Below are 24969 nucleotides of genomic sequence, written 5' to 3'. Positions count from 1 at the left end.
CAACCTCATTATACTACATCTGCCGACTATTTTCCCACTTATCACTTACTTTATCAATATCCCTTTGCAGAGTCTTTGTGCCCTCCTTGCAACTTGACTTCCTACCTATCCCAGTAATAGAAAGCTTTGGGAAAGCTTAGGTTCAATGTTAACTGTCCTCCCTTATGTCTCTGTTTCAAATTACTTGAGTTCAATGCAAAATATTATTTTCTGAAATTATCTAATTTGCATTTGAATTAATCAATAATCTGCTTCCACTGTATCCCTGGGGTGCCTGTTTCATTGTGCATTGTGTGTGTTACCTGTGAAGTGAGATTTTCTACTTGGAAAAGAAAAGGTTACTTTTTTTCAACTCTGTTGCTCTGGAAGTTACTTAGGAAAAGATAAAGTTATAACACATACACAAAGTTTAGTTGCAAACAAAGATAAAACTATACTTCTAAAAATTGGATCAGTTTAATTTATATTTGGTGCATGCCTTATATTTTTTAAGCTGAGATGTTGAGCTATCTGAAGTGAAGGTTTTGAAGTTGTAGGATTGCCTCTGCAGCTGCACTTTCCACTTTCGAATTCAGAGTTTGCTTTAACAGGTGAGCTTAGTAGGTGGAATCAGGTTTATTTATTTTTTCTTTTCTTTTTGGTGGCTCTGAAAAGAGCTGTTGTGTTTTTAATCATTAATTTCTCTCCTTTTTTTCCACTGGGGGACGAAATTTCATCCCCTTATTGACGGGTGTAATTTCCTCTCTTGGCCTCAAACGAGGGATATTTCCTCGGGCGCCCCACTGACCTCTTGGGTTTGGCGGTGGCGGGCAACTGCCGGCAGTGGATGTCGGTCACGGCTGCCGTCTTCGTACTGCCCTGGAGTGGCTTGTTCATGTGATAAGGCCGTGCTGCCACTGCTTTGCCCCAGGCAGCTCAGGGCTGCCAGGCGAGATTAAGCATGTGGTGGGTCGGCACCACCTTCCTGGGCTTGGCGGTAATGGCAGCTCCAACTCCACCTCCTTGGCCCTTCTTGGCGGCAGCTGAGCTCTTGGCCTGCGATGATTTCTTGGAAGTGGCCAACGTGGCTTTGGCGGCCGCCAATGTTTTCTTCGGTGCTCTGCCTCCGCTTTAATCCTAGAGCGGCGCCATTCCTGCTGCCAGGGGGAGGGATGCCGCCACCGCCCAGGGCTGGTGTGTTGGCGAGGGTCCGGGAGTGGTTGAATCGGAAAGAGCCCATGGCTCCCACCCCTGTCTGCACCAGCGAGCCGTTCCGCACCAGCTGCTTTACCGTCTGGTTGACCCTCCTGTTGTTGTGGCTCATGTCATAGCCCTTGGCCGAGAGTGTCTTCTTGAGGGTGGCCAGCAAGATGCTCTGCCACTCCTTGGTGGCCGCCACCAGCTGCGGGATGTGCTAGGTGACCATGGGCCCCATCTTTCTGCTGCGGGGAGCATGGCTGCTGATGCTTCGTCCTGGTGATTGCCTGTTCCACGCCATGCTGGGCCCCCAGGTTTGGACTGGGAGAATTTTGAGGAGAGATCATAGATGGTTTGGGTGGGTGGGTGCAGGGGGGAGGTGTTGGTGTCAGGAGATAGGGGGCAGGGGGGTCGGTTACAGCTCTTTCTGTTTCAGCCTCCGCAACCCTTTATTGGGAAGAAAGTTCTGTACTTATGTTCTGCAGGGGTGGTACATTTAGCTGCCTAGTTACTTTACAGCAGACCAGTAGCTGTTTTTTGATGCCTTTCTCTGCCTTTCCCTGGGATAAAGCTTCTTCAGGATGGTTCTCTGTGGATCTGCAGCTTCCTTCCCATTTCAATGCTTTTGCAGGTAAGCCAAGTTGGCCACCAACTTGTGACCGGCACAAGAATGAACCTTCCATATAAGGCAAGTAGCAATTCCATTACAATTATCTGAACTCTCCTTACGCCCTGTTGTGACCAAAAGGGTTAAAATTGTTCACACCTTAGCGGTGAGTTAATGTCTTTGTGTTTAGAGGAAAAGCCATCAAATCAATGAGTTTCTGTTTACTCTTGACCACTCGTTGAATTTTAAATGTAAACAAAAATACCTGGAAAAACTCAGCAGGCCTGACAGCATCTGCGTAGAGGGATACAGTTGACGTTTTGAGTCTGTATGACCCTTCATCAAAACTAAGACATATAAAAGTGAGATGAAATATAAGCTGGTAGAAGGGCCTTGGACTGGGGAGCTCGATAGGGGTCCAGTGATAGGTGGAGGCCAAGAAGAGACTGCCAAAGATGTCATAGACAAAAGAACAAAAGGGTGTTGAAGGTGGTGATATTATCTAAAGGATGTGCTAATGGGGACATTAAGGGAAGCAAGCTAGTGGCAGATGGCCCTAGTGCGGTTGGAGTAGGGGGCAGGGATCAAAATGGGCTAAAAGGTGGAAATGATACAATAGATCGAAATAAATTTTAAAATAGGGAAAAGAAAAAATATAGTTGTAAAATAATTATAAATTATTGGAAAAAGGGGGTGGGGATGGAGGAGAGAGTTCATGATCTGAAATTGTTGAACTCAACTTTTCTTAGACTAGCTGTCACATTTGTATCCAAGATTAATTCTTGTTTTCTCATGAATATTACTGGACCATTCTTTGGTGGTATGGAAGAATGTGGGAAATAAGAACAAACAAAATTATGTACACTCAGTGGGCCTTTTCTGCACTATAAAAAGAAGTATCCGTACTTTCTGCAATGGTTTATTGTACGGTAATGGTCTGGCTCCTCTGGGAAGAGAACTGATGCATTAACTTAGAGGAGGCCTCTTTGTAGGGAAATAAGCTATGTGGACGATTAGTGCTCTATATCTTAAAAGGACAATACATCCTTTGTTTTTGTCACCTTCTATTCCCACCCACATCCATTTTACTTTACATGGAGGATTCAATGCAAAAGGTATTTACATGTTAGCTCACGGGTGATTGTAGGTCATATGAAGGTAAGGACAAACATCTCAAACCAGAACCCAGTCCATAATTTCTATCGATCATATATTTGAAGTACGCTATTAACATTTATAATCGCAATGTTTCTTTCCTTAATGGTGTGTTGGTTATAGGGGATTATTTTGTTTGGAAAACACTTATGCTCAATCAAGACTGCTATAAAACGTGCGCCTGTGATGCTTCTGACCATGAGGTATTGCTATTTCACACTAGTGGAAAACAAATTATTGCCTTTCTTGATACCGATACATTGGATGTTTTATTGACTTACATGAAAATATTCTAAAGTTTTTGAATTGCAATGCAGCATCAGGAGTTGTGAATTTGCCTATTGTTTGCACCTTTTTCTTCTTGGTGATGTTATTTATTAACCACACAGGCTTCTTTGTCCAGAAGTAGCCTCTTCATTGCACAATCACTTACAATGTTATTTTGCGAATAATCAGGAGACGCTATAATTTAGTGGAATCAGTTTGTCTGTTGTTGCTGTTTGTGCCATGGTACCCAGTAACATAGCTGACTGCTGACTAAATTTACTCATGAAAACAATTAAGTTTAAATGAAAAGCAGTCATAGGGCTCAAAATCACAATCATTGTGTATTAACTTTGATCTTATTAGCATTATCTTTTGGAAGCCTTCTGATGTTAGCATCTCTAGCCATATTCTTCCTGAAAATGAGAGAACATGTGAAAATAACACCAAAAGTAACTTCAGTAGTTAACAAAAGATGAGTGGTTATAAAATTATTTCCGTAAGGTAACTATATTTTCTGTCTTTGTTGTGGTAAAGGGTATTTCCATTCCTATTGCAAACTTATCCAATTTCATTACTGTAAATTAGATATAAATCTATTTTTTCTACAAGTGTAACCACACAAAGCAATGACGTTCAATTTTATATGGTAATGTTCAAAATAGCATAGAATAGTGGTTTATGTAAATGATCATTTTTTTTCCCCCTTCTAGTTGCTCAAATGGAAGCTGAGACTATGAAAGAAGTGTGTAAAGCAAATTTGAAGCCTGGAACTACGTCTACACCAAAAGGACCCAAGATTTTTAGCAGCACTTTTGATACTAGCACCATATATGATGCCTCATTTTCTTCAATTAACCATTCATCCAGGATATCTATGAAAGTGCAAAAAGTCCAGCAAAAACTGGACTCCGTCATGGTATGTACCATTTGTGCAACTCCAATCAAAGAAAATACAGATGTTACTTTGAGGACTTTATCACAATGTTAGTTGCAATAAAGGGGTCATTCACAATCCTTTTAATGAGAATATAGGACAAAATTTTACATTTAGCGTGCGCAGTGGACCCGACACGCCGGAATGTGAAATGGCATGCGATGACCTTGGGTGTGTGTACCTACATCATCACGCTGTCTCACGATATTTCGTTCGACGGGCGCGCGCCGGAGTCAGCTGTATGCCCGCCAGTAATTGATAGAGCTATTAAGGCCATTAAATGGATAATTAACATGAATTTTACACTGCCTGTCCAACCTAATGGTTGGCGGGCAGGTGAAAAGGCCAAGCAGCCTTTAAGTTATTTAGGAAACCTCATCCATGAGCGGGATGAGGTTTCCTACAGCTATTATAAATGAAATAAAAACTTTCTTTGACAAATAAAAACATGTCTCATCTCATGTGACACAGTCACATGAGGAAACATGTTTCATTAAATTTCTCATGTCTTTATTTTATTATAATGCACTTCAATCTCCCTGAGGCAGCGCCATGCCTCAAGAAGAATGAAGTGCTCTTTCACGCGCATGCGAGAAAGAACGCTGGACCTGACTCTTTCTCCCTCCCCATTCCCGCATAGGTAGCACTCAGCGCCACCACTCGCGATCCATGCTGGGAGGGCCTTAATTATCCCGTCTGCATGAAATCACGATGCCGAGCCAACCGTGGGCAGCGGTCGGCTCCACTACCACTCCCGCTGAGTCCCCCCCGACCAATGAAAAATCCTGGTCATAAACTATGCTGGAAGGATGGGTAAAGAGTGTTTAATTTTTTCCATATAGATTTTGAAGTTTTACTATTAGTCAGTATTCTTTGTTTAACTCACAGACCCATGGGCTTATTATATTAGAGTATCGGTGCTAACTGAATCAGGGCTGACAGAGAATTGCACCACCAGAAGCCAGAAGAGGGAAAAGGGGAATGGCGACATCTGAGATTTAAAAAATTTTCTGCATAGCAATAATTCAAATGGATATAGTCACTCGCTATGTCTCAACTAATGCAAATTGCTGCCATTTGGTCATACCATTATCTATAAACACCTGATGAGTACCAAAATGGTCCAAAATTTTAAAATAAACTTAATTTTTTAAACTTTTTTATTATAAAAAAACTTGCATTTATATAACAGCTTTCATGACTTTAGGACAAAGCACTTTGCTGCAAATAAAGTGCTTTTGAAATTCTATCACTGTTGTAATGTAGGAAATGTAAAGATAAATGTAATAATTTACATAAATATTTATTGATATAAAAAGACAGAAACTTTAAAAACAAACTTAACATTTACTCCATACTTCATCAATATTGAAAAAGGTTTATGGGCCAGTTGCTCAATAGAGCTGGGTTGCAGCAGGTGTTAATAACCTGATGCCAAACATTCAATCCTGACAAAACACCAGTCTGGTAAGGGCACAGAAGTTGATGGGGATGAGGGGCCATGATGGGCCATTAGCTAGGTAAAGCCCATGGGACCGAAGGAGATAGACATAAATTTTGTGGCTGTTGGGTGAAGCACCATGTGGGGTACAGGCAGAAGGGGAACCTAATTAGGATTCCTGTTGCTAAAAGTGTGGGGGAAAGAGGGAGCATCAAATCGTAAAACAAGGAGAGATGAAAACCTGAAACAAGGAACTAATAATTAGAAAGAAATAACCAAACAGCATGGGACTTGAATAAGAAGCGAAAAAGGTCAGAAGACTGGCGGCAGAGGTCAGAAGCAAAAGGCGCTTAAAACCTGATCTGATGGAAATTTCAACAGTTGAAATTTGTTGATCTCAACTTCAACATTTTGGTCTCTATCCCATATTAAGGTATAGAGTTACAATTTTGTATTTATTTAGGGTGTACAGCTTTGGTCTGTTGATGCAGTACCTAATTTCTTCAGTTGAATCTTATTGATCATACATGTATTGAATTCAACATAAGCACCGTTAAGTTGTCAGGCTGGCAGTACTGAATTGTTGCCTTAATTTGTTGAAAATCAGCATCCACAATTCCCCATAATCATGAGAAGTTCAGTACTTAAATGTTGCCGAGTGTTCCTGCAAGATTTGTGATAATATTTTCATGTATAATATGACTTTTATTTCACTGGCATGAATTGTCAATTTAGGTGACTGAAATCAACACTGATGCCTATTGAACAAATAATCTGCAATATTTTATATTGTATCATTGCCTCTAATTTATATTTCTGCTTGTACAGTCCTAAAAGGACCTTGACCCACAGGCTGGAAAGTATTTTACAGTTAATGGCATTGTTTAGAAAAATTGGAATAAGCAGGAAACTTTTTGGCAGAGTATTTTAAAAAAACAATTAAAATGCTGCTAGAGTGAGGAAGAAAGTTACTGAGCAAGAAAGTTGGGAGTGGTTAAAGGTGTAACAGTTGTAGAAAAATTAGTGTAACAGGATTTACGAAAAAGAATTAGACTTAAATAATGCATTTTTTGAAATATATTTTTAGGTTTCAATTTGTAATGTGCTAGATTTGAGACCTATGTGCTCTTCAGCTGTTTGGTTAATTATTTCACCAGAACCACTGTTAGGCAGTAAGCAGAATTGTTTAATTATTCAGCACTGACATAAATACTGAAGAGAAAAGGCCACCCTTATTTTTAATAGCATTTGTTGTTTTGAAGCTCATGAAAGCCAGGTGTTCCTGATTTGTAAAGTCTTTGCCCAGGTGCATTCACCCTGTGGGTGTAATCCAGGGAACCCTGCCAAGATGAGCTACTTTCCATATAAAAAAATTAGCATTGCATTTTCAATAGAAGCAGTTGTTAACAGGGCTATGGGGGCAACAAGATAGAGAATTACCGTGTGTGCTGGTGCTATTAGCAGAAATATCTGTGGATGGTGCACCTGTTTGTGTGTGTGGAGGGGAGGAGGTGTCAATTGACAGAGGTTATTAAGATTTATGCAAGCAGATGTGGTCTTGGAATATTGTCACCTTGAGTACATTGAGGCTTAAGACTGTTAGACATATATATATTTAGAGAACAATTGTTTTAATGTGTGAGTGGTGATCAATTTATTGTGATGGAAAAGTAGGGATTTCATGCCAGAGCTTTTTAACTCATTTGTGTATCTAATCATATATTTAAATATAGTTTTCACTCTTTCTGCAACCACTCTGCCAACATGACAGTGTGAAGTACGGATTTCACTACCATGGGCCAAACTACTTCATTTCAGGCTTTCAGCTTCCCTTCTATGGACCTGACCAAGAAATACCAATTTCAGATTTGGCCCAGGCCTGTTTATTGGATTCCATCCTTGGTCTTACATCCTCTCCATCACAAAGACAACTGCTTCCACTTATGTAAGTCACTGGCCTACCTTGCCCATTTGCCATTGAAACTATTCTTCGTTCATGCCTGTGGCACTTCTCAACTCAATATTGGGATGTATTTTCCTGGTCTTGCAGAGACAAGGGGCTGGATTTTAGGGAGGATGGGGGAGGGCCTGACCCCCATCTCCCCCAGAAGAAAAGTTGGACTTCCGCCCCTCAGTGAAGGAAGTCCCACCCTTCAGAGCTGCCAGCCAATCAAATTGGCTGGCAGCTCTTGCTGTCCCAGCAGCGCCAGAAGAAGGTATCCCATGAAGAAGTGTCATGGACACCAGAGACAGGTAAGTCCTGGTCCTTTTGGGGGAGGTGGGATCGAGCAGCATAGGGAGTGGGGCAAGAGGGATGGGGGAGTGGATTTTGGAGACTAGATGAGGTAGCAAAAGAGTGGAGGTATGATCTTAGGGAGATGCCCCTGATGCGTACAGGGCATCCCCTCCCCCGCCAAAGGATATACCCCCCTTCCTTCCCACCTTTTCACGATCTTGGGTAAAAAAAAAACAGCCTTCCTACTCTCACCTGCCCAACAAATTATAGCAGTGAAGGCTAATTGAGGACCTTAAGTGGGCAAAAATTGGACAATAGGCCTGAGACGAGCAGGCTAGTGGGCGCTTTACCCACTACACCCCCCTATTATGGGGGCCAAGTCTGGGATAGGCAAGGAAGTAGCCACCCAATAAATTCTATGCCCCCTCTGCTAAAAATACACCCAGCAAGGGGTGTGGGGGCCATAAAATCCAGTTTAAGGCTGGAGGCAGAGGAGGAGCCATGCTGGGAGCTTCCCAAAGTGGACTGGGAGCTAGGTCGGCTGCCTGATTCACGCAACCACTCAGTGCACTTAAAGATCCATTTGTGGGCCATTTTGCACTGGCGCCACTATTTTACTGACCTTGGTGCATTCCCCCGTCATATGTAGATACTGCCAGCTCAATCGAGGTGGCCACCTGGCGACAGGTCTGCAGGCCCTTGGAGCCAGAGGGTGAAAGGCTGCAGCTCTGTCAGTTTAGAAACCTGCAAAGGGGTTACCCCTATGCCCCGATGGCCCTACCAGCTTCAGGGATCCTTAATTGCAACTTCTGCACAGGCAGCCGAGGGTGCCTCTGTGCTGACTGTCTTGGCAGCACCACTCTCCCAGTGGGGCAGTTGGCCTGACATAGCTTCAGGCCCTCTGATTAGGCCTGTAGTCTCTGTATGCCACCCACTTTCCTTAATAGGACAGCAAGTCCGGAGGCAGCCAATTTGGAGGTTGCTTCCCAGAAGGTTGTGTCGGAGGGTGCCCACACACACCACACCACCACAGTGTTTATATGGTTAGTCCAGTTTAGTTTCAGGATGTTGATAACGGAGGCTTCAGTGATAGTAATGTCCTTGAAGGTCAAGGGGAGATAGTTAGATTCTCTCCTGTTGGAGTTGTTCATTGCCTGGGACTTGGGCTTGAATGTTACTTGCCACTTATCAGCCCAAGCCTGAATGTTGTCCAGGTCTTACTGTATCAGTATCTGAAGAGTTGTGAATGCTGCTGAACATTGTGCAATCATTAAAGTACACCCCCACTTCTGACTGTATAATGGAGAAAAGGTCATTGATGAAGCAGCAGAAGATGGTTGGGCCCAACACACTACCCTGAGGAACTCCTACAGCATTGTCCTGACTGAGAAAATTGGCCTCCAACAACCACTACTACCTTTCTTTGTGCCAGGTATGACTCCAACCAATAGAAAGTTTCCCCCGATTCCTATTTACTTCAGTTTTGCCAGGACTCTTGATGCCACACTCTCAAACGCGGCCATGATGTCAAGGGCAGTCACTCACACCTCACCTCTTGAAATCAGCTCTTTTGTCCATGTTTGGACCAAGGCTGTAATGAGGTTAGGAACTGAGGGGCCCTGGCAGAAACCAAACTGAGCATCAGTGAGCACATTAATGCTTGTAAGCATCGCTTGATAGTACTATCAATTACATCGTCCATCACTTTGCTGATGATCAAGAGGAGGCTGATGGGGTGGGAATTGGCCAGATTGTATTTGTTCAACTTTTTGTGGACAGGACATGCCGTGGCAATTTTTCACATTGTCAGGTACATGCCAGTGTTGTAGCTGTGTTGGAATAGCTTGGCTAGGGACGCAGCTAATTCTGGAGCACAAGTCTTCAAGACTATTGCCAGAAAGCTGTTGGGGCCCATAGACTTTACAGTGTCTTCAGCCATTTCTTGATATCATGTGGAATCAAATTGGCTGAAGATTAGCATCAGTGATCCTGGGACATCAGGAGGAGGCTGAGATGGATCATTCAGTTAGCACTTCTGGCTGAAAATGGTTGCAAGGTTTCAACCTTGCTTTTTGCACTGATGGGCTGGGCTCCCCCATCATTGAGGATGGGGATACTTGTGGGTCCTCATCCTCCTGTTTGTTGTTTAATTGTCCACCACAATTCGTTGTGAGCTTACTTAGCTTGTCTGTCGCATGCTGCATCTGCTCTTTGACAAGCGAGTGGTCTTGTGTTGTAATTTCACCAGGTTGACTACTCATTTCTAGGATATTCTGCAGCCTGGTGCTGCTCCTGGCATGCCCTCTTGCACTCCTCATTGAACCAGTGTTGATTCCTTGGCTCGATGATAATGGGAGACTGAAGGATATGCCAGACCAAGAGGTTATAGATTGTGGTTCCAAACAATTCTGCTGCTGCTGATGGTCTACAGCACCTCATGGATGTCCAGTTTTGAGTTGATAGATTTGTTCTGAATCTATTCCATTTAACATGGTGGTAGTGGTACACAACATGCTGGAGCTTATGCTCAGTGAGAAAATGGGATGCCACCTGCACAAGGGCTCCCACCTATGCTAACATGGACACAGGACCAGTCTGCGGATATGTCCTTCAGGACTTGAACAGCTTGGTCAGTAGTGGTGCTAGCGAGCCACTGTTGGTGATGGACGTTGAAGTCTCCCGCACAGAGTAAATTCTGTGCCTTGCCACCCTCAGTGCTTCCTCCAAGTGGTGTTCAACATGGAGGAGTACTGTTTCATCAGCTGAGGGAGAGCAGTAAGTGGTAATCCATAGGAGGTTTCCTTGTCCATATTTGACCTGATGCCATGTAACTTCATGGGATACGGAGTCAGTGTTGAGGATTTCCAGGGCAACTCCCTCTTGACTGCATACCACTGTGCTGCCAACATCTTTGCTGGGTCTGTCCTGTCGGTGGGACAGGACATACCCAGGGATAGTGATGGTAGTGCCTGGGACATTTCTCTAAGGTATGGTTTGGTGAGGATGACTATGTCAAGCTGTTGCTTGACTAGTCTGTAGGGCAGCAAAGGCTCTTCCCAATTTTGGCACAAGCCCCCAGTTAATAAGGAGGACTTTGCAGGGTCGACAGAGCTGCTTGTTCCGTTGTATTTTCCGGTGCCTAAGTTAATGCCAGGTGTGGCTTGAAATGACTGAGTGGTTTACTAGGCCATATCAGAGGACAGTTAAAAGTCAACCACATTGCTGTGGGACTGGAGTCATGTGTAGGTTAGACCAGGTAAAGATGGCTGATATCCTTCCTTAACAGATATTAGTGAACCAGATGGATTTTTATGACAAATCAATGATAGTTTCAAGGCACCGTTACTGATAATTCTACATTTTTTAAAATTAATCAATTCAATTTACTAACTGAATTTAAATTCCACCACTACATGGTGTGATTTGAACCCATGCATTAGCCTGGGCCTCTGGGTTACTAATCAGGTGACCTTACCACCACAATGATTATCAATATATTTCAACCACTCAAGGAAGTAGGACATGCAATATGACACATCCTTGGCAAATGTAATACATACTTTGGTAGTTACATGATGCGCTGATGACATGGACTTCAATGGAAGGTGAATAAGATAGGCAAAATAGTTTCTCTTTTTAAAGTGTGGCAAGTTCACATTAAATGCAACAATGTTAATGATAATCGATTAACATGGTTACTTAATCTCCCAATTTTTCTCTACATTGAAATCTGAATTTCATTTATTATAGGAGTCAGTACAGCAGAACACTTCAGAAACGGACCACTATTTTGCTCAGCCAGGTATGTGAATGTACAGATACTGACTTATTTGTTTCCAGCACTTTCCATTTTTATTTCAGATTTTCAGCCTTTGCAGGTTTTTCCCCTCTGATTTATTTTAGCTACAGTAATTTGTAAATCCTTGCAATACAATGAGCAAGTTGTCAGATTCAGGTGAGATCAGTCTGTTGTTGACACAGATGTGACAACTTGTCCAACAGTGGTGCTGGATGAGTTTGTGTTAAAGATTGTGGTAATGGCTGAATCACACTTTACTGTTAGAGGAGAAAACTATTTTTGAGAGGCATTTCATTAGGCCAATCAGAGGCTAGCTTTTTGGATATTGCGAAGGTCGTGAAGGTAGAAGAAAAATAGGTGAAAATAAACTATATATTTTAAGGAAAAAGGCTATAGGGAACTTAGAGCATGCAATTTTAAAAAGCTAAGATAAAAACAGAAGACTGAGTGAATTGCAAGAGGATAGCCTAGCCATTAATGGGACGGTGATGAACAAAAATAGCATTTGAGATTTGAATTTAAAATTGTTTTGTTTTACAACAATAAATATTAAGCATAGTAGATAAACACCAGCATGGGCTGATGGGCCGAATGGCCTGTTTTCATGTTGTAACTTCTATATAATTCTGTGTAATTAGGATAATAAAACTGACAACTGAGTGGCTGCATTACCTCCAATACTTCATTAAAATGTTGCAGCGTGTAAGATCTAGAGAAAATATAGCTGGGCCAAGGAGTTTGGAGTTCATTTGGCCATGCAGAAATCTAAATTTAAGTTTGAAAATAATTGCAAGATCAAATGAACAACCCAGTTATATAAGAGCAAAATACTGCAGATGCTGGAGATGTGAAGTGAAAACAGAAAGTGCTGGAAAAACTCAGCAGGTCAGGCAGCATCTGTAGAGAGAAACAGGGTTAACGTTTCGAGTTCAATATGACTTCTTCAGAACATATGAACATACATACAAACATACGAAATAGGAGCAGAAGTAGGCCATTCGGCCCCTCAAGCCTGCTCCACCATTCAATAAGGTTATGGCTGATCTGTTTGTGTTTCGAATTCCACATTCCCATTTACCCCCAATAACCTTTGATTCCCTTGCCTAACAAGAATTTATCTACCCCCACCTTAAAAATATTCAATGACCCTGCCTCAACTGACTTCTGGGACAGAGTTCCAAAGTCGCACAACCCTCAGAAAAAATTTCTCTTCATCTCTGATTTAAAAGGACAACCCCTAATTTTAAAACGGTGCCCCTAATTCTGGACTCGCTCACAAGAGGAAACATCCTTTCCACACCCACCTTGTCAAGACTGTTCAGGATCTTATATACATCAATCGAGTCACCGCTCAATCTTCTAAACTCCAGTGGAAACAAAGTCAGTCTGTCCAACTTTTCCTCATAAAAAATCCCATTCATTTCAGGTATCAATTTAGTATACCTCCTCTGAACCCCCTCCAATATGTATTTACATCTTTCCTTAAATAAGGAGACCAAAACTGCCCATGATTCAAGATGTGGTCTCACCAGTGCCCTGTATAACTGAAGCATAATACCCTTACCTTTATGTTCAATTTCTCTTGTAATAAAGGCTAGCATTCCACTAGCCACTTTAATTACTTGCTGTAGCTGCAAAGTATTTTTTTTTGACTATACACTAGAATACCTAGGCTTTCTGCTACTCGGAAATCTGCAGTCATTCTCCATTTATGCAATACTCTGCTTTTTTTATTCTTCCTGTCAAAGTGAACAACTTCACATTTTCCCACGTTATACTCCAGATTTTTTGCCCACTCGCTCAACCTATCTATGTCCTTCTGCAGCCTCCTTATATCCTCTTCATAACATATTTCCCTACCTACCTTGGTGTCATCTGCAAATTTAGCTACCATGCCATCTCTCCCCTCATCTATGCCATTGATATAAGTTGTAAGATGTTGAGATCTCAGCACAGATCCCTGTGGGACTCCACTCATCACATCCTGCCAATCAGAAAAAGACCCATTTATGCATACTCTGTTTTCTGCCAGCCAGACAATCTTCTATCCAGACTAATATGTTACCCTCTACACCATGAGCTTTCATTTTCCACAGTAATCTTTGATGTGGCACCTTATTAAATGCCTTCTGGAAATCCAAATACAGTATGTCTACAGCAACCCCCCATCCCCCTTTATCCACAGCGCACGTTATTTCTTCAAAGAACTCCAATAAATTGGTCAAACATGATTTCCCTTTCACAAAACCATGCCCAGTTATAACCACCTCAATGATCAATTCTAACACCTTCCCCACTACAGGCGTCAAGCTGACTGGCCTATAGTTTCCTGTTTTCCGGCTCCCTCCCTTCTCAAATAGAGGAGTTATATTTGCTACTTTCCAGTCTGTTGGAACCTTTCCAGAATCTGGTGAATTTTGGAAAGTTAATACCAACAATATTGATACTACATCATTATCCAATTCTTTTAAGACCCTAGGATGAAGTCCATCAGGAGGCTTGTCAGCCGGCAGCTCCATCAGTTTACTCAGTACCACTTCCCTAGTGATTGTAATTTCACAGGTTCCTCTCTACCTTTTGGGGGGCATGCAGAGTTAAGAGAACAACATAGTTATGTTGTACTTGGGTAGTGCAGACTTCTTCAAGCACATCATTTTTTCTTCAATAGGTATGGTTCCTATGATGTCATTGGATATGAAATGGGATTCCTCTTTTAGTTCAATGGGCAGTTACTACTTCAACAGTGTAAGTACTGATAAGATTGCACAGCTGTTATAATATTGAACTTTCAGTTGTGAATGGTGCGATCTGTGTTGCACACAACTTCCATTAGAAACTGTTTGAACAGACTGCAATGTAAAAATATTTTGGGGGCTAAACTTGATAGTCCTCTACAATGGATGATTAACCTATGCCCCATTGAATGCAATGCAGGCAGCACGGCAATTATTTCAGCATCCAACCAGTGCTAACTGCACTATTCATTCAGCTGGATTCATTAGCAAGCCCAGTATCATGAGTGTCTAGCACTATTTAAAAAGGAAGCCTGCACCTCTTAAAGGGGAGATGCATTGTGCCTGGAACAGGTGCCGGCAATCATGCAGCAAGTGAGTCTAACCGAGGGAACAGTGAAGAATGGCACAACAGGGGAGAGAGCAGACACCAAGATTTTCAAATGCTGCACTGGGAACCTTGGTGTAGTAGGTGGAAAGGTGGAGAGATGTCCTCTACTGGCAGGGAGTCGGAAGCTCCTTCAAACACATGCTCAATAGGCAAAAGGGAGCAAATAGTCATGGAGATCAAAGCCAGGAGTTATTCCCAAGGCCCTGGATGCAGTACTACAAGAGGTTCAATGGCCTCACATGAGTGATCAAGCTCAGTGAATGTATTTTCAAATGCCATAACCTACTAACTGCACAAATAGCCCCAGCCACTGCTCAATTTCCCACATCCCCATCACTCACCTACCAACAATCTCTATCAATCAGAACTTGTACCTGACATTCATTTTATTCACCACACCCTCACTCATCACTGCTGCAAGCCTCACACCCAAATCTCAACTTGCAAACAGTGCTAGTTATCCAACTATGTCAGCCGCAACACAGAAACAGATTCACAACACTCACTTCCGTCTCTCTTGCAGGACAGCTGAGCCAGCTGGATCTAAGCGGAGGGGGACATGCGCAAATGCATATCCTAATCCTTGTGGAGGAGATGGTGCTGGCCATTATTGGGACATGCATTGCTGAAGCCGCTTCCAGTGGTGCGGCTGAAGCCATCGAAGATGACGGTCTCCTTATATATAATCCTCTGTCTCACATCCCATCTCCTCCTCATCCCACACTCTTCTGATTCACAAGCTGCAGATAATGCACCACTTACTCCCTTTCTCTCTTCCTGCACCACAACCTTAACTTTGTGCCTCTCACCTTTCAGATATCCAAGAAGTGCAACCTGGCCAGACAATGGCGGAACAGCAAGAAGACGATGATCAAAACATGCAATGACTCAGTTTCACACACTCAGCCATCAACTCAGATACTGAACCCGCATCACTTAGCAGATCGCACGGAGGTTGGTTAGACACTGGGCATGAGTGGTCTGCAGTCGGGGCAAGGGTAGTGTGGTTGCCAGCTTCCAGGTGGTGAGGTTGCACTTTGGTTTTACTGCAGAGGACTCAGTTGAGTAATTTGATAGGGTAGCCCACAGCAGAAAAAAAACACTTGCATTTATATAGTGTGTTTCACAACCTCCGGACATCCCAAAGTGTTTTACAGCTAGTGAAGTCCTTTTGAAATATAGTCACTATTGGAGTGTAGGAAAAGCAGCAGCAAGGTTCCACAAACAGCCAAGTGATAATGACCAAATCACTTATTTTTATGATGTTGATTGAGGATAAATATTGGCTACGACACTGGTGATAACTCCTTTGCTCTTCTTCAAAATAATGCCATGGGATCTTTTACGCTAGGGGTTCTGCTTAATGTCTCATTAAAAGGCAGCACCTCCATCACTGCAGTATTCCCTCCATGCTGTACTGGAATTTCAGTTTAGATTTTTGCATTCAAATCTCTGGAGTGGGACATGAACCCAAAACTTTCTGACTCAGAGGGAATACTACAAAATGCTTGGTGCGTTAAAAAGCCTGCCAGAAAGCCTGTGTGCAATGTCAAGGAGTATGTAGGCATGTGGTAACAACTTGGCGCAGTGCTTTTTGCAGAGCTTAGATTCTATCCCTTACAGTCCAGAAGTGGTGGCCAGCCTGTTCTCACACTTTGGACTCAACCATGATGCAGCAACTGTTGACTGACATTGTAGCTTCCATTGCAGCACCACCAGCAGCCATTCTGAATTCTATAATGGAAACTCTAATTGCCAGTCATACATGGACAAGCCTTGCAAGCTCAAACTGCTGCCATCATGGCTGTGGATTACAATAAGCAAAGAGGCTTGCAGGGTGTCACGGCAGTCCAGTAACAAGTCCTTCAATAGATTACTAGGATTACTGAGGCCTCGCTACAGAGGAGTGGCAATGGTTCCTTGGAACTTAGACCAGCTGCCCTCTTTCATGCAGACATCATTCTTCCTCCCTTCCCCATCACTTGCTGTTACCTGTCAGCCCAGACATCTGCCACCTTGCCAAGATGGTGCAATCCACATCTGGGCCTTCTAAAGCCCAGAGCTGCTTGTGGTCGTCCCCCAAGCTCATCTACAGTCCTGTCCACAAAGTGAGAAGCCTTCACCAACCATATTCAGCCATTGTTAGCACTGATTTATTTGGCTTTGCGGGAAACTTGCACATGCTGGTGTTCCTATGCATCTGCTGCCCTTGTCCTTCAAGGTATAGAGGTCGCGAGTTTAGAAGGTGCTGTCAAATGAGCTTTGGTGAGTTGTGACAGTGCATCTTAGAGATTGTAAACATTGCAGCCACTGCGCGTTGTGATGGGGGGGATAGGGTGAATGTTTAAAATGATTAGGACCGGCAAAGGCACAAGGAAGATGGGCACTAAAAAATACATGAGGGTGATTAATTGACTGTTGTATGCAAAATGACATGAGTTCATTTATAAATTTGCTTTGGAATGTTTAGTTTATGATGGTTTTTATTTTTGCATTGTGGTGGTGGACGCTGTGATGGTCAGTGACAGAGGGAAGTTAAGATGTGAGACTGTTGTTGAATGGGGACTTGTGTTTACTGTTATCACATCTGGATAAGTTTTTCATGAATGTTCCAGCCAGAAACTATTGTCTAGGTTGCCTCCTCCCTTCTTCATCTTCCTGCTCCTCAGCTGTCCACCCGATAGCTGATGACAACCCCATTATAGCAGGATTGTGCAACATGCAGCAGACCACCATGAATCATGGCACCCACTCTGCTCAGTACTCCAGGGTTTGTCAAGAGTGGTCCAAGCAGCTGGAGCATTGTTCCAACACCGCAGTGGTTTGCTCTACCACAGTTTGTGTAGCAGAATTGCTTTCATTGCATGCATGTGGCAGGCAAGCACGTGGATTTTGTACTGGAGTCATCAGCCATGTCAACAGTTAGCCCTTGTTGCCCAGTATCCACCTTTTGGTTTGCCATGGTTGCACAGCGAACTGCAGAATGAAAGCATCATGACTGCTGCCAAGATATTGAGCATTAACTTGCATGATTTACTGCGTATGTTTGCACACCAGCTGAAAGCTGACTGAGTGAAATCCCTTTCAATTTCAGTATAGTGCAGACTTGACATGTAGTCTGCACAAACAACATACATTCAGTCAATGGCACCCTGCACCATGGGAAAGCTTACAGCCCTAGCAAAGCCACGTGCTCACGCTGCCAGCTCCACTCTGGCAAAAGAAAATGAAATGTAGTTAACTAACATTGCACAGCGAGCCTCAGTGACCTTCCTTACACAGCAGTGGTCAACAAACAGAGATGTTGCAAATATCTCCAGTTCCGGCCTGGAAGGAGCCAAATGGATAAAAGTTGATTCCCATGATCACATTCACAACCCCTGGTAATGTGGTTCTTGCCTGCTCTGAGGTTGCAGTTGTGACTGAGTAGGTGGTAAATTTCAGTGAGGGCGTTCTTACTGAAGCGCCAAACATTTCACATTTTGTTGTTCGCTGAGGTTCAGATAGAAAAATTGTATTCTAAACACCCTGGATAGTTATGGCCTCCTGCTGAGAACCCTTCTCCTCCTCCCTCTTCCTGCACCCTCTTCCAGAAGCTTGTCCTGCTCTGTGTAACCTCTCTCCATTCTCCAAGTCATGCTGTTTAGCAAAACTTCCTTCTCAACATCTGCCAAACAACTAGCTGTATTCTACAAACATCTCAGCTCCAGGATATTGCTGCAGGAATTCCTCTGTATAATGCCCCAGGGCCAATTTCTTAAACCGTTTCATCATTAAACTCCCCACCATTTTTAGTAGCAAATACTCCTCAGTTCCTTGTTGATAGTGAGCTCATAATGAGGCAGTGATACGTGCTTCAACAAGCCCTTTTGAAATGGCAAAGACATAAATGACTGCATTTACAAAGCACCTTTCATAATTGCATTATGTCCCAAAGCATTCTAAAGCAAAATTAGCACTTCTGAAATGTTATCACTCTGGACGAAAGGTATATCCATGGGATTAATGTGCATGAGGTAACTAAGCAAGGGCTGTGGACTAGGACTATTGAACTCAATCCAATGAAGGTTGAAGGAGGAGTTAGATCAGCATGAAGTGAAAAGTCTCAAAAAGGGACAAGAATCTCAGCTTACAGATGAGGAGCTAGCCAGGTATTGGAATAGAAGCAATCTAGCAGAAAATTCAAGCTTAGTAGAAAGCACCAGCAAAAGTGGAGGTCATAGTAAGGCCCTGAAGGTAGCAGAGAAATTACATTTGGCACAGAGGGAAGTACTTTTTAGCTCCGGTCCCAGAATAGCAGCAGACTAAAAATCAGAGATTGGAGTGCAATGCAGAAGTCCAATGGGTAACAGCAGGAGATGGAGGATTGATATTTTGGGCTTAAGCAGGTTATATTAAACTTAAAAAACTGAGTAACAGAACAGAATTGCAGCAACCAAAGGATGTAACACAGTCCAGCAAAGCTGTGTAGTACTGATGGTGAAAAGTACAAGAAATCCAATGCAAGCAGGGTCCCAGCTGCTGTAAAGAAGACCAAACAGGTATGGTCAAGGATGCATGATGGGATAAATAACTTTTATGGTAGATTTAGCCAAAATATACCAACTGTAAGATTTGGGGATCTTAAGAAATGAGTAGGAAGAGATGGCAGAGGGCAAAGGAAGGGAAAAGTATGGCAGTGGATGGTCACAAATGAAATTATAAACGAGAAGAAATATGTCATGATCTGCCACCAAAGCATTCCTTCTTAGAGGTGGGGGGAGAAGGCGTTGCACAATGTTTAGATAATTATTAGTTTGTTGGTGTAGCTCCAGCATGTTGTATTGATATCAATTGGTCACACTGTGCTGGCCTTGCAGTGAATTTGCGGTTACTGTAGGTTCCAGGTCATGTTTGACCATCAGGGAAATTGTTTTCTCACAGAAAAAGTCACAGAGTCATTTGTTACCAAATGATGCTTCCTAAACAGTGGTGTGAAGTGCAGGAAAAGAAAATAGTGTGGTGGTGATAGACCTTTCTTTCTTTCAAACAAAAACTTTCAGAAAAGGTATATGTATTGTTAATAGGATTAAGATATATGGGAATTAAATCCTTTGAGTGATGTAGTTATTATGGTTAGCATAGAGTTTCAACGGTGTGATTGAAATATGATCTGTTATTACATGTAAAATATACAGTTTGTTTTAGATATATTTTGCTAAGAAAAGTTTTTTCATATTGGGCCTATATGAATTGCAGTCTATAAAAGTTTATGAAGTATAATTAAAATGATATTTTGAATGAGAAGAGAAGAGCATTACCCTCAGGCAATGAATGTCAACTGTAAGAAGGCTAATAGTAGAAGGCTGTGCTCTGATAACAGGTAAAGAATGACAGAAAATTTGACTTGCAAGTTTATGCAAATTAGTATCTGCTGTTGCTATGTTGAAGCATAGACATGATCCTTTTTAGAAAGGTAGTAATCTTGTTTTTTTTTCGTCAGACTTCAAACTTAATTGTTTAAGTATGGAAATTTTACATTTCTGGAAATCCATGCCATTTACATCATTTGCATTATATAAATATGAAATGCAAAACATTTTTCTGTATAGAACTTGGCATGTATTCTTGAACGTTTGTTCCTTTTGCCAAATACAGACAATTTACATCTGTACAATTACACAATCCAGGGCCTATGGGTTTGTTAAATTGTGACTATTTTTATGACAGTGATATGAAAAAGCTGTGAAAATGCCCAGGTGATAGTTACCTTCATTAGCCACAAAATTTTAGATCGAATCAGTTTTGCAATCTTTTTCTCTAATATATTTTGAAAATGATGATTGCTTAATTTTCTTTAACCTGTGCCAAGAGAAACTTACATAACATGAAACCTGAAGGTTTAGATGAGGATATTTAATTTAGTGACAACTAGAAAATGAAGAGATGCCATAATCTGTTAGCATACTTACATTTTTTCATTTTTTGAGTTTTTTGAAGACCTTAATATTTTCAAGGCACAAATTGAAAATTATTGAGAGCCTGCTTGACAGTCTTATTCTATATGGTTGAACTATTTTTAAAACAACTGTAATGGTGCAATATATTACACCATCTGGAATGACATGAATGCCATGTAATGCACAATATCTGAGCTACTTCTGCTTAGCACTTGTTATAGTTAGACTTAGACCGATAGAAAACTTACAGCACAGAAGGAGGCCATTCGGCCCATCTTGTCCATGCCAGCCCGAGGACACCCAGGTGCCCTTTCTAATCCTACATTCCTGCACCCGGCCCATAGCCCTGCAGCTTACAGCACTTTAGGTGCTAATCCAGGTACTTTTTAAAAGAGTTTAAAGTTTCTGCCTCTACCACCAACTTGGGCAGCGAATTCCAGCCACCCTCTACCCTCTGCATAAAAAAGTTCTTTCTCATGTCCCCGCTACACCTTCTACTACTTATCTAACAATTTCCTCCGTCTTCTAATTAAGAAATGATTAATAACTTGTCAAATACAATTGTGTGAACTTGATTCACCTTCACGCCCTGGCTAAATTTCACCCCCTTTAAGATTTTTGTTAGGTACTTTGTCAAACCCTGTCCTTCCCCACTGCCACTCACTTCATTTCTCCATGTCAGCATGTACACTTTATGTAACTAGTGAAAGGGGTAACTGTAGTAAAACAGATATGATGGACAGAATTTAATGTTTTCCCTTTACTGCCCATGATCAGCATGTTTTGTATGAAAATGATGTGTTTTTTTTTTACCCTGGGTGTGCATATCCCAATTAAATGATTCAAGCAGCAAGATTTTGAGAGTTTAAAAATAAAGGTTATTTATTCTCATTCACTTACCCCAAAATAAAGCAACATTTCACTCACTCACGCACACAAAGATTAGGTACAGATGAAGATAATATATTGTTACAGCTTATAGTTATTTCAGTCTCTCTTGTGGCAGACCTGTAGTTTCTTACATTAAGTCAGTGTTTAAATCAAAGTGAATGTCTTGTAAAGCAAAGGTTTCCCAGCAGGTTGTAAAGTTTCTTGTAGTTGAGTTTCTAGGGCCAGAATTTTCCCAGAGTTACACAAAGTCCAGTAGCAGGGGGGTAAAATGGAGTCCTACCTGCCAACGAAAATTGCAGTTTTTCACGCAGCATCTACCTGAGCTCACCTCATTATTTATGCATTCCCAGGAAACACGCCGTTTCCATTGCAGGTAGGCTCTCATTCGCCCACTTGCCATCATCCCACTGTTGCATTACGCCAGCAAAGCACAAATCGCCACCAGCTCACCGCCGCTGTCTGGGAGACATGGTCAGCAAAGGCAAAAAGACTGCAGCCCCCCACTTCAACAGTGGGTCCCTCAAGTGACTGCTGGATGCTGAGGATGCCCAATGGGATGTGCTCTGGCCGCAGGATGGGTAGCAATGTCACCCTCAACGCCCGCCCAAGTCATCACAGGCAGGGCGTCACAGTCAGCAGGCTGCCCCCACCTCTACTGTGGATGCCCAGGGAGCACCAAGACGTAACGCCAGGGTTAGGAAAGTTAGGTAAAAGGGTTGATCACTTGTACATACTTGTTTGCTATTGTCAATAAACTCCTAAGAATGTCACCCTACCTGATGTAAAACCTTTCTATACAAGATAAAAGACAGGTGTCTTAGTGCAGGACCTCTTCCCTGTGCTCTGTACAGCCTTCAGACCACAATGATTGTCCACCCTCTCACTCCCTGGAAACATCACTGATGCCTGCATCTCGATGGTGCTGGACGTTGCTGCCAGAATGTAATGGGCAGGCGCCAGAGAGTTCTCTCATACTCTCTGTGTGCTCTCAGCACCTTTAAGGTGGGGCTGGCCCCCATCACACCAGGATCTGAGCTGTACACCAGCTCTTGAAGGGCTGAGTTGCTGAAGGCGGACACAGCATCAGATGCGTCGAAAGCTTCATGGCTGCATCTCTTGAGATGGCCCTGATCATGGAGCGTAAGTGAGCTGCCCTCGGCCAGACAAGAGTCAGACATTCTCAGAGGCTATGTGAAGATCTATGAAGTGTACTCCCTGCATGTTATCATCACCCCCATGCGATCGAGTGACTATTAGGACCTTCGCTGCATCTCCATGACAGGAGCTTTCTCACAGAGGATATTGGCGCTGCCATAAGCCAGACTGGAGTCAAACATTCACAACCGCGATGTGAGGATCTACGGGAACACCTCACTGCATGTCGTCATCATCCTGCACAAACCTGGCAGCTATGAGGGTCTCCTGGGTGCCCCTGCCTCGTCTAGCCAGTGCGAGAGTCTCATCCCCATTGTCATCACCACTGAGGACCCCCTCACCCTCATCCCCATCGGCATCCTCCTCATTGGAGGAGATGTGCAGCTGCTCCATCTTCTCCTCAGCCAGCTCCTCTCCATGTTGCAGCACCAGGTTGTCAAGGGCGCAGTTCATGACGACAATGCCAGACACCCTCTGCAGACTGTATTGCAGGGCTCCACCAGACCAGTGCAGGCACTAGCACCACATCTTCAGCATCCCGATGGTCTGCTTCACCAAGTTGCGAGCTGCTGCATGAGCCTCATTAGAGCATCGCTCTGCTGCAGCATGAGGCTGCCACATGTGTGTCATTAGCTATGGCCTCTGCAAATAGCCCTTGTCCCTAAGGAGCCAACCCTGCAGCCTCTGTAGACCCTGGAAGACTGCAGGGATCTGCGAGTGACTCAGGATATAGGTGTCGAGCACACTTCCTGGAAACCATACACATACCTTCAGGATGCATTTCTGCATGTTCAGTGAGTGGAAGCCCTTGCAGTTGATGAAGTCCACTGAATTTAACAATGGAGACCTGAGCGGCACATGAGTGCAGTCACTCGCACACTGCACCTGTGAAAATCCTGAGATCAGGGTGAGTCCGATGGCCCTAGCATGCTGGTTGGTCCCAGTCCTGGGCAAAATGCACAAAGCTTGTGTACCATGGAGAAGATGGCATCTGTGACCCCATAGATGCATTTGTGGGTGGTGGCTTGTGAAATCCCACAGAAGCCACCTGTGGAGCCCTGAAAGGAGCCACTGGCATTGAAATTGAGTACCGCAATCACTTTCATAGCCACTAGCAGTGGACGTCCTCCATGTCCTTTTGATGCCAAGCCCTGCAGTAAGTGGCAGGTGCGTGCCACCAGGTCCAGGTCCCTAGACATGCACAGTCATTGGCGACACTGGTTCTCAGTCATCTGCAGGAATGGCAGGTGGCAACTATAGACCCTGGGTGTCGCTAGGTGTCAAGCCTCAATCACCAGGATCCATAATCCTGACGTGGTCCTCCTGCAGAATGAGAGAGAGAGAGACGTCGTTACCATGGCTGCTCTTAGCACCTTTCCTGGCCCTGTGTGACTGCCCCTTAATGCTTCCCAGAGAGTGCTGGTCACCCCCTCAGATGACCAGAGATGAATGCGCTGCATGGCTGTCCTGTCAACCTGTGACATGGGGGACACTGGTCCAAACCAGTTTGCTGACGTTACAAAGGGCTATGAGCGCCTCCAGCAGTGATTGCTACATTGGCAAGGAGATTGTGTAATGTGTGCAGTCCAACTGCCCGGCGGTCCAATAAAGTGTTAGATGACTCGAAGCCTGTACCTGGGGAGTAGGCTGCGGGGGTAAAGTATGGGGTGCTTGACGGCCCTTTGGTGCCTCCGCATTGCTTGCATGGGTGGGCAATACAGGGGCCTGAACCCAATCATATCACTGTGGCTGTGCCTGATCTGTCTTAGTTGCAGATGCAGGGTCAGCTTATTCAGGTGTCCCTAATGCGTGGCCACTCCTCTCGCTTACACTGTCCTCCACCTCATTGCCTGTGCACAGGATGCAGCGCCAGGGCAGCACTTGACACACAGCACCCCGCCTCCTCCTCCACCCCAGCAGTCACCTCTGAGGCTGGCCAGCACTTGCTCGCAGACACCACCAACCACCACCACCACCGCCCCCCCTCCCCCCCACCTCAAGCAGTTGCCTCCGGGGCCAGACATCAGTTGCCCCCAACCACCGATGCCCCGAGGCCTGTAAATAACAGGCGAGCTGTGGAGAGCTGCTCACTCGCCTCAGCTCCCTCAAAGTGAAGGCCGCCAAGTGCACGTCACCTGCGGTGTTGTTGTGAACGATACAGCGGGGTTCCAAGAGCTTGGTCGGATGGCCTTTTAGTTATATGCTAATATATTACAGTTAGCTCCCTGCCGACCGATGTTGGGAAA

At 43.6% G+C, this 24969-nt stretch overlaps 1 protein-coding gene across 6 annotated transcripts in view; it reads left to right on the top strand.

Moving 5' to 3' along the window:
- ahi1 (Abelson helper integration site 1) overlaps nucleotides 1-24969 on the top strand; it is a 284978-nt gene that overhangs the window by 133899 nt on the left and 126110 nt on the right. For 3 of the 6 annotated variants that reach the window (XM_041188742.1, XM_041188743.1, XM_041188745.1), the window contains 3 exons: nucleotides 3916-4121; nucleotides 11567-11618; nucleotides 14284-14360. The exons of 1 other annotated variant lie outside the window; for it this stretch is intronic. In XM_041188742.1, the coding sequence (XP_041044676.1) occupies nucleotides 3916-4121; nucleotides 11567-11618; nucleotides 14284-14360 (335 nt within the window). The remainder of the gene's footprint in view (nucleotides 1-3915; nucleotides 4122-11566; nucleotides 11619-14283; nucleotides 14361-24969) is intronic. 2 more of the 6 variants (XR_005943129.1, XM_041188746.1) reach the window with 1 other exon arrangement.

Source organism: Carcharodon carcharias, chromosome 5 (assembly GCF_017639515.1).
Source record: "Carcharodon carcharias isolate sCarCar2 chromosome 5, sCarCar2.pri, whole genome shotgun sequence".
Classification (NCBI taxonomy): Eukaryota; Metazoa; Chordata; class Chondrichthyes; order Lamniformes; family Lamnidae; genus Carcharodon; species Carcharodon carcharias.
This window is presented reverse-complemented; position numbering and strand designations above follow the sequence as displayed.